Source organism: Tamandua tetradactyla, chromosome 2, assembly GCF_023851605.1.
Source record: "Tamandua tetradactyla isolate mTamTet1 chromosome 2, mTamTet1.pri, whole genome shotgun sequence".
Classification (NCBI taxonomy): Eukaryota; Metazoa; Chordata; class Mammalia; order Pilosa; family Myrmecophagidae; genus Tamandua; species Tamandua tetradactyla.
In genome coordinates, this window is record NC_135328.1 from 143,913,561 (window position 1) to 143,933,557 (window position 19,997).

At 37.6% G+C, this 19,997-nt stretch overlaps 1 protein-coding gene across 14 annotated transcripts in view; it reads right to left on the reverse strand.

The window, feature by feature from the left end:
* Positions 1-19,997, reverse strand: part of SYNE1 (spectrin repeat containing nuclear envelope protein 1) — a 536,476-nt gene that overhangs the window by 100,553 nt on the left and 415,926 nt on the right. For all 14 annotated transcript variants that reach the window (XM_077149294.1, XM_077149293.1, XM_077149295.1 and 11 more), the window contains 9 exons: positions 19,487-19,642; positions 13,361-13,516; positions 10,856-11,026; positions 8,647-8,780; positions 7,061-7,265; positions 5,065-5,247; positions 4,296-4,442; positions 1,522-1,676; positions 980-1,127 (listed from right to left, as the gene is read on the reverse strand). In XM_077149294.1, coding sequence (XP_077005409.1) covers positions 980-1,127; positions 1,522-1,676; positions 4,296-4,442; positions 5,065-5,247; positions 7,061-7,265; positions 8,647-8,780; positions 10,856-11,026; positions 13,361-13,516; positions 19,487-19,642 — 1,455 coding nt within the window. The remainder of the gene's footprint in view (positions 1-979; positions 1,128-1,521; positions 1,677-4,295; positions 4,443-5,064; positions 5,248-7,060; positions 7,266-8,646; positions 8,781-10,855; positions 11,027-13,360; positions 13,517-19,486; positions 19,643-19,997) is intronic.

Sequence of the window (19,997 nt, forward strand, 5' to 3'; positions counted from 1 at the left end):
ACATCCGTGCCAACATTCGTTATTAACTGCCTTTTTATTATAAGCATCCTAGTGAGCATGTTTTTGATTCATTGTCTTTAATTCATCATCTGTCAACTCAATAAAACTGAACCTAAAAGTACCTTATACATTATTTTAAATTCTCTACTTTAAAAACTTCAGCAAAGTATTTAAAATTAATTTCATTCTCTCAAGATATGAATTAAGCTATTCTTTGTTCTTAGGTAAATCCCATTTCTCCATATGCTTATATTTCACAAACACATGGAGCAACTTAATTGCACCAAGAAATAGTGAAATAGGGATCAACAGTTGGCAATTAGTTCATTTTCTTTTTGTACATAGTTCTTTCTCATTGTTTCTTGAATAATAACGTAATTGATGATAATTCATACTGTAATTTGGTCAACAGGTATACTTGGAGATATCTCTGGTAGAAAATACATAAAGGCTTTTTGGAAAACATCTGATTTTAATTTACTAAAGACTTTTTTTTTTTAGGGCAGGCATCGGGAATTGAACCTGGGTCTCTGGCATGGCAAGTGAGAATTCTGCCTGCTGAGCCACCGTTATACCACCCTACTAAATACTTCTAATAAAAAAAAAAAAAAAACCTCTCTTAAGCAATATTAATGTAGTCTGCAACCCAATCTTAAAATTGTCTAAATTTCTGCTCTCCTTTCCCCCATCCCCTCTTTCCTCACTAAGTACCCGTTGGCCACAATTTTGGCACTATACATTGCAGGCTACTGAAGCCTGTCACATGCTCATAGAGAACTCTAAACTACAGAGCACTGGACCACATTTTTGCAATTAAGATATCAAAACCTTAAGCTTAAGAAAGAAGGCAAAAATGAAGCACAAGTTTCAGCAGACTCAGCACAAAGAAAAGCGTTTCAATTTCTCTACATGGCAATTTGTAGCATCTTCTGAAGGTCAGAAAATTTTTATTATCCAAAAACCTATTGTTATAACTTACTTCATGAGCTCTCTGCTGTTCCAAAAGATGTTGGTAATTGCCTGAAATCTCCACTGCTAACTTTTGCTCCGTTTGAAGAAGAAATTCCATCCATGTTTCACATTTTTCCAAGAAAGTCTGATGTTGTAGCAAAAATGACTGCAACTTACTGACAGAACAAAGGACAAGGAATAATGGTTTTGTTAATAAGTTTTACTGTTTAATCTTATATATTTAGCACGTAAAACTAGATTAAATATTCTTTGCTTCCAATTTCAAATTTGACCATCACAAAACTTTTATGTTAGATGGTAATGTTTTTAAAAATGTAGATTAAAAAATAAAATCCCTTAGTATCTTCTTAAAGTAGTTTTTTCCCTAAGTAAAGGAAATTTACTACATTAAACATAGGGAAACATTTATATAATTTGAGTTTCCCACTTTCATTTCTAAATTTGCCAGGACTATCAGAAAGACCGAGAACTGACCAGTATAAAAAATCTAATTCTACTGATTTTCTACTGAAATACAGGAGTGAATCAAACATCTCTTGATTGCTCTACCTGAATCTCTCTGTAGTTTGAGAGGAGATCAGAGACCAGAGCCGGTTCAGATTTTGCATCCTTTTAATCTCTTTATCATTCAGGGGCAATCTGTACCCAAGTTCATTTAGACGGTCTAAATCCAGAACCATGCTGCTGAATTTTAACATCTGCCCCTGAAACCAAGGTTGAAAGCAGCGTTAGCCCATGATTAGAGAAGGCAAAATTTTTTCAAAAAGTACAATGAACTTTTGATTTAAGGAAGAAGTTGGTCATAGGTCTCCTGTGCATTTCTGGGGCCATGTACTGACAATATCAAGAGGTGCAAACAGACAAAGTTAGGCTGAATCTCCTAATCAGCTAACTTTCAGTGCTGCTGCTACTGCTGCTGTTATAGCTACCTTATTTTGTCTTTTATTGAATGCTGAGCAGATTACATTCATTATCTTATTTACTTGACTTATTTACTCAGATGGATTCTTGATAGAACCGATAAAGGATGTAAATTATGCTGATGACTAAAAAGGCTTATTTCTAGCCTTTTATATTTCCATTATCCATAAGAGTATGTGCCTATATTTAATAGTAATAGTAATAATAATAAGTTATGAGAGTGATAGCTAACATTTATTGAGCAGTATGAATCAAGCACTGTTAAAAGAGCTTCATAAGTAAATACTCATTTTAACCTCAAAATAATCTCATGAAGTACATAGTACTACCATTATTCCCACCTTACAAATGAAGAAAAAGAGGCACAGAAAAAGCAGTTACACTGCTCCAGGCCACCCAACTAGTAAGTGATGAAGCTCGATAAATAAGAGTTGTCGAGTTCCTGCAAGATGGAATGCCATCCCCCTTGAGCTGTGAAATGACCACATGCTGCCTTAGGAGATTCAGATTTGGTTCCTCGACCCTATCTCAAAGTTTATGTGACTCAATCAAAGACCAACCAAGGATGCTTTCAGATCTCTTTCCTCCCTTCAAATAAAGAGCTATGTTGTCTGGATATTCCATGGGTATTCTACCTCCAACTAGGAAATTGGCTATAGAAAGGAGATAATGTCAGGACACTTTCAGCATGATGTGTTTTCCTTTGGCATGCTCTGCAAAAAGCTCATTACCTCCAAAGAAAGAATAAATCTTGCCAATTACTGAAGCCCAAAGCAAAACTGTTAGATGTCAGAGCTTCCATGAGTAGACTTTAGCAGTGGACAAAATCGACATGACATGGCCTCCCTCCTCATGAAGCTAACAGAGAGTGAGAAGTAGAGAGGCCATTATAACTAACAAACTAAATGCCATAATAAAGCACTGAATAAAAAGCATAGTTTGCTAGGAAAGTGTAACACCTAACACAAAATGACCAAGAGTTTATTCTTTTGGAGGCCTGAGGAAGTTGGTGGAAGAAAGAAAAAGAATAAAAGAAAGGGGAGACATGCACAGACCCCGAGGAAGCACTGTGGCCCCACGTGGCTGGAGGGAGAGGTGGACGGTGGTGCAGGATGAGACCCCTAGGTCAGACCACACTGTACCTGATAAGCAACACTGACCTTTATCTTAGGAGCAGAGGGGCCCACTGAGGGCCTTAGGCCAGAGAATAACATGAGAATGCATGCCTATTGTACTATTTTATTTGCTTTACTGAACGTCTGAAATAGTTCATAATTAAATAAAACTCTTTTCTTAAACAGATCATCTGACAGCTGACGGCATGGGTTGGAGGTACGGGATTGTGTAACGAGGTCAGAGGCGGCTGCCACAGTGGTCAAGAGGGAGATCAGAGTAACTGGAATAAGGGGCAGATGATGTTAGAAAGGGAGATGACAGACTCAAGAACTATTAAAGAGGTGGCCTTACTGGGCATGGGGAGGGACCGATGTGGGGAGAAGAGGAGGGAGAGTTCCTAGGACTGGTGCTGGCTTGGATCCCATCATGGGCTGTGCTTGCATCTAATACCCAGTTCGTACCCCTCAGGAGGGAAGAAAGCAGAACTGCCTAGAGCATCACTGGAAGCCCAAGAGGCAAAGCAGGTCTAATATCAGGAGATCTGAGTTTTCCTTAAGATTTTGAAAATAGGAATGAGAAGATTTAGGATTAGGATTTTTGTTACGGTAACAGATAAAAGATAAAACAGATAAAAGATTAAAATGTCCATTTTAGCCATTCTTATGTGTACTCTTCAGTGGTATTAATTACATTTACAATGTTGTGCTGCCATCACCACCTTCCATTGCCAAAATTTTTCCTTCGCTCAAATGGAAACTCTGTGCCAATTCAGCAATAACTTCCATCCCACTAATCCCAGCCCCAGTAACTGCTCATCTACTTAGCATCTCTATGAATTTGCCTATTTTAGATTTTCATTTAGGTGGAATCTTTCAATATCTATCCTTTTGTGTCACTTAGCATAATGTCTTCTAGGTTCATCCATGCTGTGGCCTGTATCAGAAATTCATTCCTTTTTATGGCTGAGTAATATCCCATAATATGTATACATCACAGTTTGTTTATCCATGTATCTGTGGATAGCACTTGAATTGTGTCCGTCCTTTGGCTGTTGTGAACATTGGTGTGCAGATATCTGTCTGAGTCCCTTTTGCATTTATTTGGTGAGATACGTAGGAGTGGAATTTCCGGATCAAATGGAATTCTGTGTTTAACCTTTTGAGGAACCACCAAACTTTGCCACCATCTTACATTCCCACTAACAATCTGTGAGAGCTCCAATTCCTCCTTTTCCTTGTCAACACTTGTTACTCTCTGCTTGGGGCTTAAGACTTCGACATACTTACTTTAAGCTCTTCCATCCTTTCTAGGATGGTGGAGAGGTCAGATGAGTGGTTAGGGTCCTGTCCTTGTAAGAGATCTTCTGCCTCTACTATCCAGGCCTCCAAAGCTTCTAAACTCTTGGCAAAGGTTTCATAGTCAAGGACTCCAGCCTTTCCATCATAAAAGAAAACTGAAAGTTAGAAATCTAGTGAAAGGGCAAGTGGGTTTGAAAATCATTTTTCTTATTCTTGTGTCCAATTGCTATCCTCAGGATGCCATTCCTAAAAAGCAAGGCTACAGTGACTTAAGTTTTCTTCTCTTTATGTATATAATTTTTCTATAATTTAGAGTTATTTCTTTGTACCATTAATCAACTAACCAGTTAAAGTTATCCTTTGAATACATTCCCAAACCATATCTGAGAAATATTCTGATTCTTGCAAAAATTCAAGTTATATACCTATCTGAATGTTGATGTTAAAGAAACTTGGTATTTATTAATTAAACATATTTTACTCAGTACCATGCAGGCCAACATTAGTTTAGGGACTAATTATGTCCCTACTATTGTAGAAGTCCACTGGGATGTTTCTTTGTTCTTTTAAGAATCTGAGGGTTTTTTTTTTTATTGTTTTTGTAGTGAAAGAAGCATTGCCTTAACGATGAAAAATTCCATTATAACACATACTAGGACTGAGCTCTCTACCTGTAACAGAGTTTATAACACATACTGGGACTGAGCCCTCTACCTGTAATATAGTCTATAGCACATACTGGGACTGAGCTCTCTACCTGTAACACAGTCTGCTGTTTGCAAAGAGTCTCCTCTAGGGCACATAAGCGTTGACTCAAGGAGAGCTGATCAGACTGAATGGCAGATGCTGCAGAAGCATCGACTTGTTGCTTGAGTTGCTCCCCCAGCTCATGGAGAACAAAAAGGGAATCCTTAACTGTCCCCAGTCCTTTGAGGAGGTCCTGCAGAAGGCAAAAAATATGAAAATGCCAGTTGTGAAAACATGTTAAGTACACTCCTTACAAAATAGGACCAGCAAAGGGTCACACACTTAGAAGGACTCAATCTGTCTGATTATTACAGACAAATTAAGCTTTATCTGCCAAAAAAAAAAAAAAAAAAAAGATCAAGAATTAAATCCAATTTTCTTCTGAATACCATGGGTATATATTAGCACCTTAAAAAATGCTCCTGCTAATAAAAGACACCTAGGTTCAGTGTAGAACATTTGGGAAAATACAGAAAAATAAACATAAACGGGGGAAAACCACATTATTTACATGTAGAATCAATACTTGAAACATTTTGGTATAGCTTTTTCCTGCCTTTTTATATCATTGATATCAAAGTGAAAATGCAGTGCTGCACTCTAACTATTTTCTACTTACTATTAGCAAATGCATGAGGAATTAGTCCATCACCAAGATCTTCTGAATATGTAGTTATAATATAGTCATTACAACAGCACCTTCTCTTTAGTGACTGTGGAACCCCAGGGATGGTTCACGTAAGCAGAGCTAAGAGGAGATGGCAGCTCCATTCTTCCCACAGCATCTTTCATTACTACTTTGTGTGGGACACTCTTACTCGGTCAAAAATAGAAGCCAGTGGAATTTCCCTGTTTCTGGTTTCAACTTACTTCTAAGAGATGGCAAATGACTAGTTCTCCTCTCTTGACAGACACAGTAGCTGGTCCTTGCCCAGTCAGGATGGGGAAAGTAAAGCCTAAAATCAGGACTACTCTGACAGGGTGAGGGACAAAGGGCACTTTTAAAAGCAACAGAGATACAGAAAAGTCACAGGAATAATTTGGAGCTCTATATTCTAAAACAGCTATATCTCAAATCAGGAAGACAGAAAATGACAAATCCTGTAAACACGTGGAAGCAAAAGCAAGGTATAGTCTTTACTTTAAAGATTAAAGTAAAGATTTAAAATGGCTATTTATGTGAAAGTATTAGAAAAGATTAAACTTGCATATTATATTACTTCCCTAATTCTAAGGATGTGATATGGGAATGCGTATGAATTATGAGAATACCTTCGTAACGAGTTCATTAAAATAAAGACAAATAAGGGCAAATATTAAGAGCCACATAATAGATCAGACAAGAAGAGAGCCATTCCTGAAAGCCTTAAGTAGGTTATTGGCAGTGACAGTGATAAAGAGAAATATTAAGAGGCATTTAAAAGAAGTATGCCAGTAAGTCAGGAGAGAAAGAAGTCTTTCGTTCTTTCTTTCTTTCTATCACTACATTCTTAGAAGACATTATGTACCTGCTTGCAGTAAGAGATAATGGACATACCTTCCACAGTGGATTTTCAAAAGGTGTAAAATTATTCCCCCTAAGGCCATTTGTTATACTGACTATCTCAGTTAAAGACAGCCTAAATCTTTCACATGGATTGTATTCCATTGAGCAAAAGGGAGAAACAAGTCATCTTCACAAAGGAAACAATGGCTGAACAATATTTTGTTTATCCATTCATCCGTTGATGGATACTTTGGGCTGTGCCCACTTTTTGGCAATTGGGGAACAATGTGCTGTGACTGTTACTGCCTCAGTAAAAAAATGAAGCCATGGGGAGAAGTCCTCTTAAATCTGATCCACGTACCACTGTTCTGGAAACCCAGCAAGTTCTTTGATACTTAAAACAATTTGGGGTGATCACTGTCTCGCCTCCAAAAGCTTAACACCCATCACCACCAGCCCCACAAGACATGCGACGTCTACCAACAGCAGAGTCAGGGAAAATGGTAGCTCCTTGACCTACATTGCAATCTTGACTCCACACGGCGACTTCATCATCAGCAATGTCCTTGTTGGCCGCTGCCTTCAACAGCTCATTGGTCTGGTCCTCCTGCTGCTGCACCCCGGAGGCACACTGGGTAGAATAGTCCTTGTATCTCTGCCAGAGCTGCAGCAGGGCCTTGCTGGAGTGCAGCTGCTCAGCGATCTCTTCCAGCAAGTTATTCCACCTGCAAACAACAGTCAACGCTGGTGCACACACCACCACCTCTCACGGAAGGCTGCTAACTCTTTTTCATGATCCTGGGTCACGGGGACATGGAAATACGGCAGGGAAGTCCCACTTCCATGAAACATAACAAAAAGTAATGTTTCACACTCTCTACAGGTTTCCTGCACTAAGAATTTTCAATTTTAAAATTTACCCACATGGTAAATGCTGAAAACTGATACTGTTCACATTGGTATCGATTTCATAGTTTGCAAAACAATGTTAAATATTTTATCTCATTTTGGTATTTCATACCTCAGCCACAATGGGTTAATTGTGTTGCTGGGCATTAAGGCTTTGACCCCTATTTAAAACAGGGGACATCATAATTAATAAAGTATCAGTGGCAGAGAGAGTTAAATAGAGTCGAGAGACTACTCTGGAGGTTGCTCTTAACGCAAGCTTCACTTAGACATTTCTACCTATCATAACCTGCCAATTCCCAACCAGGACCATTTCAGCCAATCCTAAAGAACAGCTAGGGCAATATATAAGATTCCACAAGGTTCCATGCACTAGAGTAACTTTCCAGAAACCTACAACCTCCAGATGGGTCCCTGGTCCAGATAAGTCCTGAAACCTAGCTCAGCCTCTCCAGAATATCAGATAGTTCCATCTCCCTACCCCATATTAGTGACAGAACCCTTCCAATATGAAAAATTTAGAACAGCCATAGCCCAAACACCCCTAAAGAGAGGGACGGAAAGATCAAAAGTGATGGTGGAGATACACGAAGGAGACAGGATTTAACAAATGAATATGAATGCTGAATCATTAAATTGATATCTCTTTTAGTATCCAGTATTTTAGAGCAGCTGGAAGTAAAACCCTAAATTTGTGGAATTGTACCCATATCAAACTATGAAATACGTCTACAACTAATTGTGGTGCTGTGTTTTGAAATTTATAGCTTTTTTGTATATATGTTATTTTTCACAAAATGAAAGAAGAAAAAAAATAGGGACCTTCAAAACAACATCTGAAGGCTCAATCTGACTCATAGTCTGATTCGTACCGCCCACGAGCTAAACTGCCTTTTTATATCGTAAACATTTTTTTAATTGTCTTCGTACTCTTATTTCAAGGGTGGATAATGGGAAAAGTGTATCTCTGAATCCATGACAACTCTCATTTCTTTCTAAATATCCTTACTACACTTACGTATACTTAAACACACTTTGGGCAAATTGAAATTTTAATAAAACAGCTCAGCTTCAAAATACCAGGAGGTTTTATTTGTAGCATTATTTGTAATAAGGTTGTGATATTAATCGTATGTCACAGTGTATGTATGATGTATGCATACATGTATGATGTATACATATGGGCATATTCCTTACCTCATGTTGGCTTCCTTCAGTGTGTTGCTAAGAGTTTCTGCCACAGGCGAGTGACACTCTTTTAACAGTTGGCTGGTGACAGAGCCAAACTTTTGTAAGCTCCTTTCTTGTTTTTCTAGATCATCTTGAAGACTCTGACCAAGAAAAAAGTGCCACAGTTGACACAACAGGATCTAAATTCTAATCACTAAATTTAAAGGCAATTTCTACGTGCTTTCATAAATAGGTACCTACAAGTACATAAACCATGCACAACTTAGCTCAAATGCTTTGTAAGCTTTCTCTAGATAGTAATCGATTTTCTTTTAAGATTGTGTACTTATGGATGGGAGAAGAGATTCTCAGCAATGAAACCTTCTGATGGCGGCATCTGCGATGCAGCTCAGAAAGCTCACACCGAGCATCCCTGTCCGTTACCCAGCAGGAAATCCTGACCAGGGTCTCCCAGAAATCTGCCACACTGTGGTTCTCCTGCTGCTCCAAGCCAAAATCCAGGTCTCTATTTTATTAAATACCTAGAGTTGTTTTACCACAAGCACCTACTGTGCAGGTCTGAAAGGATTATGGATGCCTAGAAAAGCCATGCTTTAATTCTGATCCAATCTTGCAGGAGCAACTGTTTCTTTTAATCCCTAGCCAGCGCTTAGGGCTGAAGACTTGATTAGATTATCACCATGGAGACGTGGCTTGGCCAATTGTGGGTATTAATTAGAGGGAGGTGTGACCCCACCCATCCCAGGTGGGTCTTGATTAGTTTGCCAGAATCTTTTAAAAGAGGAAGCATTTTGGAAAGAGCCATGAGAACCATGAGAGCCCACGCAGCCAGAGACCTTTGGAGATGAAGAAGGAAAATGCCCCTGGGGGAGCTTCATGAAACAAAAAGCCTGGAGAGAAAGCTAGCAGACGCTGCCATGTTCATCATGTGCTTTTCCAGTTGAGTGAGAAATTTTGAATATCATTGGCTTTTCTTGAGTGAAGGTGCCTCAATTTGGACATTTTTATGGACTTGCTTTAATAGGGACATTTTCTCAGCCTTAGAGACTATAAAGTTTGGGCAGAGTCTTCTACCAAGGACCAGTGCTAGAGGTGAAAGAAAAATGCTTCTCTAAAAATACCGCTGAAGTGACAGATTCAATTCTCAATGAAACACATTAAAATAGGCTACAAAAATCCATACTGATATTGGATTGTCCTGAAATCACAATATTTGAGCACTTAGTCCTTTCATATCTCAAGACGGTGCTTACAGGCATTAAACACAGAATACATCAAATGAAAAAATACTAACTTTCTCAACATTATAAAATGTGTTTTAAGCTTACTAGTCTAAAAATAAATTTTACTGAATCTTAGTAGTGTTAACAACTGGGTAAGGTTTAAAGGAATTATATATAAATACATTCATCCCTTCTGCCTCCTCCCTCCCCACAAAAAGACATTCCCTTTACAAAGTCTGCCAATGAAGACAGTGATATACACATTTTGATTGCCAAGCCAGAATAATCTACCAGCTGGTATCCCATCCCTGAGAGGATCTGCCTTTCCCTTCCCACACATTATTTAGCCAAGAAGAAGTAGCGATGAGAAAGCGTGGCCCAGTGCCTGAGAATATCGTAGGATGAGGGGAGCAGCTCATTAGAGGACAGTGGCCAGAGGCAGAAGAGAATGCCATGTTTGAGACACAGAGCAGCAATTTCATATCATGGACACACAGGAAACCAGGCAGTAAGTAAGGGGATTAGGGGAACACATTGGACAGGCTGCTGACATTGCGCTGAATGGAAAGAAGACGACTTGGTAGTTTAAAAATTTGCCACTTTTGCTATTTCTCCCTTTTCTTTTTAATCCCTTAGCATATGTTTGGAGAAGTAGGGTAAAAAGACAAAAGGAAGACACGAAATGTGGGGACAGCAGATCCAGGAGGGTGATCTGTGTACAAAATCACTTTATAAAATACATTTGTGTGGCAATTTATACAACAGGATTTTAAAAATCACTTTGCTCTATACCAGCTGATCCAGAAGTTGGCATCCACAGGCAAGACTGATGAAGTAGGAAAATAAAGCAGGTAGGATTAATTTTGAAGGTTTTAAAAATTACTAAATGTAAACAATGTATGTGACATTTCGGCGGACAAGATGGGGTTTATATTAGCCCATTTTTTTAGTTTTCTCAAGAACGCTAGGGATGTGTTAAGTCCCTTTCTTACCTGGAGGCTGTCCACTTGAACCTTCACAGCTTCTAGGGAGCCGGTCAGTAGGCGGAATCGGGAGAGAGAATACCTGGCGTCCATGAGATGACAGTTTATTTCATCAAAGGCCACTTTGTACTTGCTCCATTGATCCAACATGGACTTCAGCAGTATCTTTAATTGCCCAACCTTTGAGAAAAAGACAAACACTTCTTATCATCATATAATATTTAAAACAATGGAATGCATATTCCGTTGATGGAAATATTAATTTTTAAGAACTCTATCTGGGCTTCGGGTATTATAAATAAACTAGTACTACTTCCCCCCAAAAAGATTTGAAAAGTAAAATGTGGCAACTTTGAAAGTTATACCTTTCATACCTTTAAGTATTCAGTGTAAAAAGAAATACTTAAAAGGGTGATATATGTATATGGGCATTAAAGCGATAAAGGTCAATATATTTAATACCACAGTTTAGGAATTATGTTGAAGGAGTGTTTTAAAAATGTTAACTCAATTAATGCTGATAACATCCTTAAAAGGTAGATACAATTAGTATCATATAAAACACACTCAATGCACATGCACATATATGTAGATTTAAATAAATATCTTAAGACAAAACATCTAAGTATATTCTTCCCCTATACTTATCTGTATCAGAAAAGTTTGGTTTGGTCTGCATTATTTAGAAAGATATTTATCTGCTTTGGGGTTCCTAAACGTCACTGCTAATCTTCTAAATGTAATCTTTTGAGTTTGGAGTAAGTATGGCCATACTTATAAATTAATTGCATCTGCTTTTCTTCTTAAAGAAAAAAAAATGCTGAAACTGATTAAAATTCTATCTAGTGGGCCACAGGATGAAGACAGTGATTCCTGAGACAGGAGGTAAAGTCTACCTGCACACAGGTGCCAGGGCCTGTCTTAGGAAAGTCAGTGGGCAGATATGGAAATAAACAAAGGAAATCAATGAGAATTTTTAAACAGTCTATTTCTCCTTTGTATTATTATTGCTTGTTTTGCATGAGCTATTTCTATGGAAGAACAACTTAATTTCTATGTATGTGGTACGTTACGTGTCAAAAAAATTAGTGATGAGTTATAAAGATATATGAAATAAAATAAAATAGATTTAAAATTGGATTAAAGATAATGAAAGAGCAGAATACAAAGCTGAGTCTATTTGCTGTGTAGTTTTGGTCCCAGTCACTGAACCTCTCTGTGCCTCTGCTTCCAACTCTGTGAAGTGGACAGTAACTACCTGCTTCGGTATGTGGTGAAGAAGACCTGTGGCCTCCTACTGCAAGGTGTAATATCTGTGTGCTATATTTATTCTTATTATTGGAGGAACCAATAAGTATTTATCAAATGTCTTCATAAACATTACATTTTGATGACACAGCCAAGTAGATTCTATAGCACATTAGAAATGGATAAATAATATACATAAAAACAAAGCAGAGATGAGAGTCAGAGAGTGTGAGGTGGGGATGAGGAGGCTGTAATCTAAAACAAGGTGGTCCAAAAAGTTCTTGCTGTCGTGGGGAAGTTGAGCAAAGACTTTGAGGAGAGGGAGCCAACTGTGCAGATATTTAGGAGATGGTGTTTCAGGCAGAGAGAACAGCAAATACACAACTTCTGGTGGGGAGCATGCCTGCTATGTTCAATAAGAGCAGGAGAAGATGTGGCTGAACCAAAGTGAGTCTGCAGAGGAACAGCAGGAGATACGGTCAGAGAGGCAAGGGGAGACAGAACACGGGGCAGTCACAAGGCTCGGCCTCATTCTGAAGAAGACAAGAAGCTAGTAGGGGGAGGGACTTGAGCACAGAAGTGACATAATCTGACATCACTTTTGTCAGGACCCCTCTGATATGGAGACTGCACGGGAAGCTACTGAAATAATCAAGGTGAAAGATGATGGTAACTCAGACTTCAGTGGTAGCTGCAGAGGTGCGGATGGGGTTTGGAGTCCAGATTTGCTCTGAAAGCAGAGCCGACAAGATCTGCTGATGGATTGGATGTGTGAGAAAAAGAGGGGGAAAGGAGCAAAGGATGAATTAAGGTCTTCTGCCCAAGTAACTAGAAGGGTGGGCTCGTCATTATCTGAGATGGTTGAAAGGTAAGTTTGCAGGGGAAGAATAGGAGTTAGTTTGGGCATGACTGTCTGAAATGTCTATGGGCATGCAAATGGAGATGTCCAACAGTTGGATCTCTCTCTTTCTCTGTCTAGAGTTCAGGAGAGAAGTCCAGGCTGCTGAAACACATTTGAGAATTGTCTGTGCCTAGATGGTATTTTACAGCCATAGGAATGGATAAGATTATTGAGTGTACTGTCTGTAATGATGTTTATTGTAGGAAACATCAGAAGCTAGACTATTCTAAAAATCAGGTTAATAAAGTGAATTTAACAACATAAACAGATAATGCATAGATTTTGATAATTATTGATTCAGTTACTCTAGGAAAACCTAGAAATTGGACACAAGCTTGGAGTCTGCCTGATACAAGCAACATTACCACATGGTCCAAATGTGCCCAGGTTTGGTTGAGTTCCCGCAGAGTACACATGACAACACCAGAGACTTCTTCCTTTTTGTTCTGAATCAAAGCAAGTCCACTCTGCTCAATTTTTTCTACTTCTTTTTCTTTTGCTTTTATCAAATCTTCTAGATCCTGAAAGATTAAAAAATTGTCATTTAATACATTATTCCCAATGGATGGAGGTGGCTGAAGGATACAGTGACTGAGAAGTCGAATGGCAAACTGTGGTATAAACATATGATGGAATACTGTACAAGAATGAAGTCGAAAGGCATGCAACAACCTGAAAACTCGGGGGACATTATTGGATGAAAAATAAGCCAGGAACAAAAGAGCAAATATTGTATGGTCTCATTTAGAAAATACTTAGAAGAAAATTGGGGCCTAGATTGTAAGATCTAACAGCAATCACATTTAGTCCAGAGCTATAATTGCTATATCTAGATTTTGAGAGGCTGTGCTATATATGTATAACCGGCATTTCCCTGGAACTCTGGGTACCTATGTGACACTTAAGACTCAGAGCTGGAGTTCTGCAGGTCTGAAAGTCAACATTGCCACATACGACAAATGTTAGAGAAATTGAAAAAGAGATCAGGCTTTAATTAGAGGTAAGAACAAAGCCAACTGGGTAAGAACTAAGGTAAATCAGAACACAGGGGTAAGGAGGACATTCTCTGCATTTTAGAACTTTGCCTACTCTATGAGACCAAAGGAAGAGAGGTCTATTTTTCCCAAAACCTAAATTTTCTGTAGGACATAATCTAATTCTACCTTTCTGGACAGTTCATTTAAACAACCCAAACACAGGGAGTCCAGAATGGGAATGAGCTTGTAATTCTGCATAGCTTTGTGTAATGCCTAGACACAACTCAGAGTATGTTGAGCAAATAATTAAAAAGTATTGACAAAGTCTTTTGAGGGATGGGGGAAAAATATGGAACTGCTAAACTTTACCACTGGGGACACCCTGATAGTGTCTCAAACATTAGCGATTCCCAAGTCAACAGGCCAAGCCCTTGATCTTGAGGCCTGCTCTTTTGAAGTTTATTTATGTAGTGGAGAAGCTAAGCCTACTTATAGTTATGCCTAAGAGTTACTTCCAGAGGACCTCTTTTGTTGCTAGATGTGGCCTCCGTCTCTAAAGACCAATTCTGCAAGTGAAATCAATACCCTCCCCACTAGGTGGGACATGACATCCAGGGGTGAAAGTCTCTCTGGCGGTGTGGGAGATGACTACCAGGGATGAGTCTGGCTCTGGCATCATGGGATCAACAATGCCATCCTGATCCAAAGAGAAAAAGGAAGTGTAACAAAAAGGTATCAGTGGTTGAGAGAGTTCACATAGTCAAAAGGCTACTCTGGAGACAACTGTTATACATATTGCTATTTACCATGGTTTGCCAAAACCCAACTACAACCATTCCTGCCAATCCTAAAGAACACCTAAGGCTTGATCTGAGATTCTACAAAGGTTCCAGGCACTATGATTACTTTCTAGAAACCAACAATCTCCCAATGGGTTATCAGACCAGATAAGTCCCGAAACCTAGAAAGGTCAGCCTCTGCAGAACATCAGCTAGTTCCATCTCCCTATTCCATATTATCAACATTCCCTTCCAACATGAAAAAGATAGAATCTGCATAGCCCAAACACCTCTAAAGAGTGGGAGAAAGATCAAAGGTGACGGTGGAGTTATACAGAGAAGATAGGATTTAACAAATGAATATGATTGCTGAATCATTAAATTGCTATTTCTTTTAGTCTACAGTACCTTAGAGCAGCTAGATTTTATGTTTAAAAATGTAAAATTGAGGAATTGTAACCCATACCAAATTCTGAAATCTGTTCTACAACTAATTGTTGCAATGTGCTTTGAAGTTTATTGCCTTATTGTATATATGTTATATTTCATCATAGAAAAATAATAAAAACAAAACACATAGTCATTTAAAATTATTCTGGTATGGAACTCTGGAGTGCTTAGATTATTATCTTCTACTAGTCCAAAAAGAGACCCTCAGAAGAGAGTCTCTATGGTGACATTCTTCCTCCACTTAATCTTTTTTATGTCTTTTAATCCCATGGGAAATTAGCATAATTTAAAAAGTAAAATTTGATTATCTACTAGATAAGGAAATGGCACCATGTAATTTTTTTTTAAGCAGCTGTGACAAAGGAAATAATGTCAGAAACGGAACCATGCTTTATATTCTTAAATTCATGCACACTGGGATTCAAAAGGTGAAAGTATGGTCTTCTAGGCCCCAGCCTGATATCTAGACATAGTTCTACTACTATTAAGCTGTGTCACTTTGGTTAAGTGAAAAAAACTTCCACTGAATCTCATTTTTTTTTCAGAAGGAAAATTAAAAGATTGGAGTAAATCATATCTAGTATTCTCTCACTCTTGCTAAAATACTCTCATTCTCTGCAATTCTGACAGGTTATAGGCTTTCCTTAGGTATCCAATCCTCATTTCCTTTAGGGTGTGCATTTATAACTGTCTCTATGCAATGTCCAAGAAGGAAAAATAAAATGAGGCAAAGACCTGGGCTCCTACTTAACCTCACATCATAACTCTCACTTATATTTTAATGACATTGGAAAATGCGGGAAGTTCAGTGAGGTAGGCTGAAAACACAAACCCCGTTTCAAAGATGGTTAAATGGACAGTCCAGCCACACAACTTGTCTTGGGTCACTGAGATGTTGGGTGCCGGAAGTGAGATCAGAGCCCACTTTCCTCAGCCTTCCACTCCAGCCGGGGGTGGAAATGAATGGGCCCAGCCTGGGCCTGCAGAGGATGTGGGATTCCCCGTTGGGTGCTATGCCCAGCCTTGCATTAATTCAGGCATGGTGCTGTTGCCATGTTCCAACGTACACCCCAGGATTAAAAATAGATTTGTAGGACTTGGATATTAGAGAGGCAAAAACTCCAAAATATTTTAGGTTTGGATAAAATGGTAAAATAGATTTTCACCCCACTCTCATAATCCATATTTCAGTGATAATGCTGGGATCGGGCAGTGCTATTAATAGGTGCTGGTGAGGAGTCCAGTCTCTGCTCCTTTAATTACTAATTTTGAGCCTCCTTTATTTTTGTTTTTGAAACAGTTCAGCCTTTTAATCTCTCGTGCCTTCATTTATAACGTAGGGGAAATGATATATTTTCAGCTTACCTCAAAGGGATAAAAGTAGATAAATGCATTTGAAAATATCCATCAAATACTAGCCAAATAAAAAGTAGTATTAGTGTATTCAGATATTTGCTAATCTTCCATGCTTCACTGCAAATTTACTTACTTTTTCTCAATAAACATGAAGCTATTTCTGTCTTGTTGTATTAATTAGAAATTCATACATTTGAAAGCTCAAAGAAATCGTTTTTGTTTTACTCCCACTTTATAATTTTGTCAATATTTTGACAGTTTTGATAATTACCAGAGAACGAATATAGTAATTACCAGGGCTAACAGGTGTTTTATGCAGTATAGAAAACAATTAATTCTACTATTCAAGGATTTTTTCTATTTCTATAAAAGATAAATTAACCATAAACACTCCTTCTAAAATGTTTTAATATAAGACTAAAATTCAACCACTGGAAATTAAATTTATCCTTACTTGCTGATAGATAATAAATTTACTTAGTGAGTAATGTTAAGTTAATGATCCATTGCTTAAAAACATATCTCTAAAGTGTCCTTCTCATTTATGTTGGCATCTGAGCAAAACCTAGGAGGGAAGTTGGATTGAAATATATAATTTGTGCAAAACAAAGGTATATATTTCTTTTCATGTCACTAATAACTAAGCAATGATTATGTTTCTGGCTAATGAAGGGAAAGAGTTAAGATTTAGTTAAATTGTTAATTAATAAATAGCAGTTTTTATGTTAGCTTAAAATTGATAGATCACCTCTGAAAGACTGAAAAAAAAAAAAAACACAATGCTTGACTCCAATGACTGGTTTAAGTCTGCTGGCTGGAATTTCACACTGTGGTCCAAATGAACAATTTCTCAAAAATGACAATAAATTTTATCAAGTTTTGTGGTACTGCCAAATACAATGTAGCAGTTGTGCTGTTGTGATTTATATGGGATGCCCTAAAATAACATGTGGGCTACTTTTAATTCTGTTTGTCCTTTCAGAGAATGACTTTTCATTTGAAATCACGAATTGGCATTGGTATAGCTCTTTAAACTACACTTCAAACTTTCCTCCCTGAAACTATCTGAACTTATCTTCTGGTGGACTAAAACTTGGGTTCTAGAAATAATCAAACTTAGCTGCACTGCTGCCATCGTTTCCAAATAGCCATGTTAAGCAAAAGACATACAGATGAAAAGAAATAAAAGGGAAAATGGCTTGAAAAAGTGCATTAAAGAGAAGGACAAATAATAATTTAGCTCAAAAGGTAGGTAAGGGAGAAAAGAAGGAAAAAGGAAAAGGAAAGTTATATTAGTGCATTATTTCAGTCTTTCAGTAATAAAGTTTATCACAGCATGGTAGCAAGGAAAGACTAGGGCCTAATTAAGCCTAACACTTAGAAGTATCTTTTAATTTTGGAAATGGAAACATTTTAACTTAGGAATGCATCAGGAGACATGGCATTCCACCCTGCAAAGAAAAAAATTTTGAAATTCTAGCGTATTTGTAGATTTTAGGATTTATGGCCTAAATTTAAAAATACTCTGGAAGATTGGAAATGCAGTGAGTCCATTTGTACATATTTGTGGTCTACGATCCTTTCCATACCCATCTTCTGATGTGAGGTGTTTTTGTTGCTGTTTATTTCAAGGTATTTTTCTATATGATTTTCTTTGTCATTTTTCTCCACCCAAAGTTTTCATGCAACCCATTAGCCTGGCAGCCCAGCATAAAAAGCTTCTGCTCTTCCTTTTCAGAACCAAAAAGCTTTGATTTCATATTTAAATGTGTCTCTCTCCAAAAATGTCCCCACAGAAAAAATGCGTTTTGGAAAGGAGATCATTGCCAGACGGATTTCTTTTTGAAAGTTGGAATATAAAATCAAGATTTGGGGAAAGGAACTTTTCTATAGAATTACCTTCCAGTCAAGTCTTAAATTGTGTTCAGAAAACATGACAAGGTAACAGTCACAGATCATCTGTAATATGTTATGAATTATTGAGTTATTTAAAAAAAGTTATCATAGCAATAATTGCAATCACATTTGTTTTGTAGTATGGACAATGCATGAGGAAAGATGATATGTACCTAAGCTACTGGGAAACATTTAAAATATGACACCTTAAATTGGACCTCTGAACCTCATCAATTAACAGGGAAACAAACAGACCCTGCCTGAGACAGTACAAATGGAAGAGGCACTGCCAGCTAGGAGGGACTTCCCTCAGGTGTAACTCAAATCCAATCAGACCCTAACCCTCATCTCCACTTATAGGAAATGCAAGAGAAGAGAAAAGCAATATCTTACAGAGAAATACACGGGCAAGTTCTGAAGTTAAAGCAGTCTATGGTTTCTGCAACAAATTCATAATAAAAAAAAAAATCAAAGAGACTTGAGACCTAACAAGCAAATGTAGTATATGGGACACTGTATCCTTATTTGAATAAACCAATGGAAAAGGTCATTTTAAAGACAATTGAGGCAATATGGTTATGGATTGAGCATTAAATAATATAAAGGAATTATTGTTAGATTTTCAGTGGTGATAATACATTTTTTTAGAGATATTTATTGTTCTATGTAGGAATAAAATGACATGATGTCTGGGATTTGCCATAAAATCTTGAATTAAAAAGAATTCAGGCAAATGTGACAAATCCTTATGATCATTATATCTGGTAACCACTATATGAGGTTTCTCAGCCTTATCTTGCTCTAATTAGGAGTGTTTTCTGAAAATTTTCATAATTAAAAAAAATGGGTTTTTTTGGTATGCTTTATGCAGGGGTCACATTAAAAAAAAAGTTTAACAGGTAAAAAGAAAAACTAATAAAAATTCTATAAACTCACAGAATCAGATAAATTGGTTATCAAATGTACCTTGATTCAATATTTAACTCTCCAATCTTAGAGTCTGCAGATTCTTTTAGCATATTCCATTGGTTACCTGACAGTCTTTCATTGCATTCTGAACTGAGGCCTGATCTCCAATTCGATGCTGTTCCTTCAGTCTCTTCTCTTGGGTTTCAAACCAAGTTCTCAGACATTGCACGTTATTTTCATATTCTGTCCAAGATTCCAATAAGCCTTCCAAAAGCTGGATCTGAGCAAACACAATGCAATGAAAAGTCAGCAATTTTATCTCAGAATCAAATCATTCTCAGGCTAATTAGTTACTTCAGACATCCCTTTCTCCAAATTAAGTAGAGTCCACTGTATATGTGACATTGAATTTTATGAAGATGTGGGTCAATGATTATTATTGGAAAGCACATGAAGACCTTATGTCAACTTGAAGCAGAGGCAGAATAAATGATGAGGCATTTTTTAAAAACTTAACATGAAATATGCAAAGAGTAGAAGACACCTACAAGAAAATCATTAACAGGACTAAAGAGAATTTATAATGAGATGACCTTCAGGGGCAATCTCAGAAGACTTCACGTGCCCAAGATTGG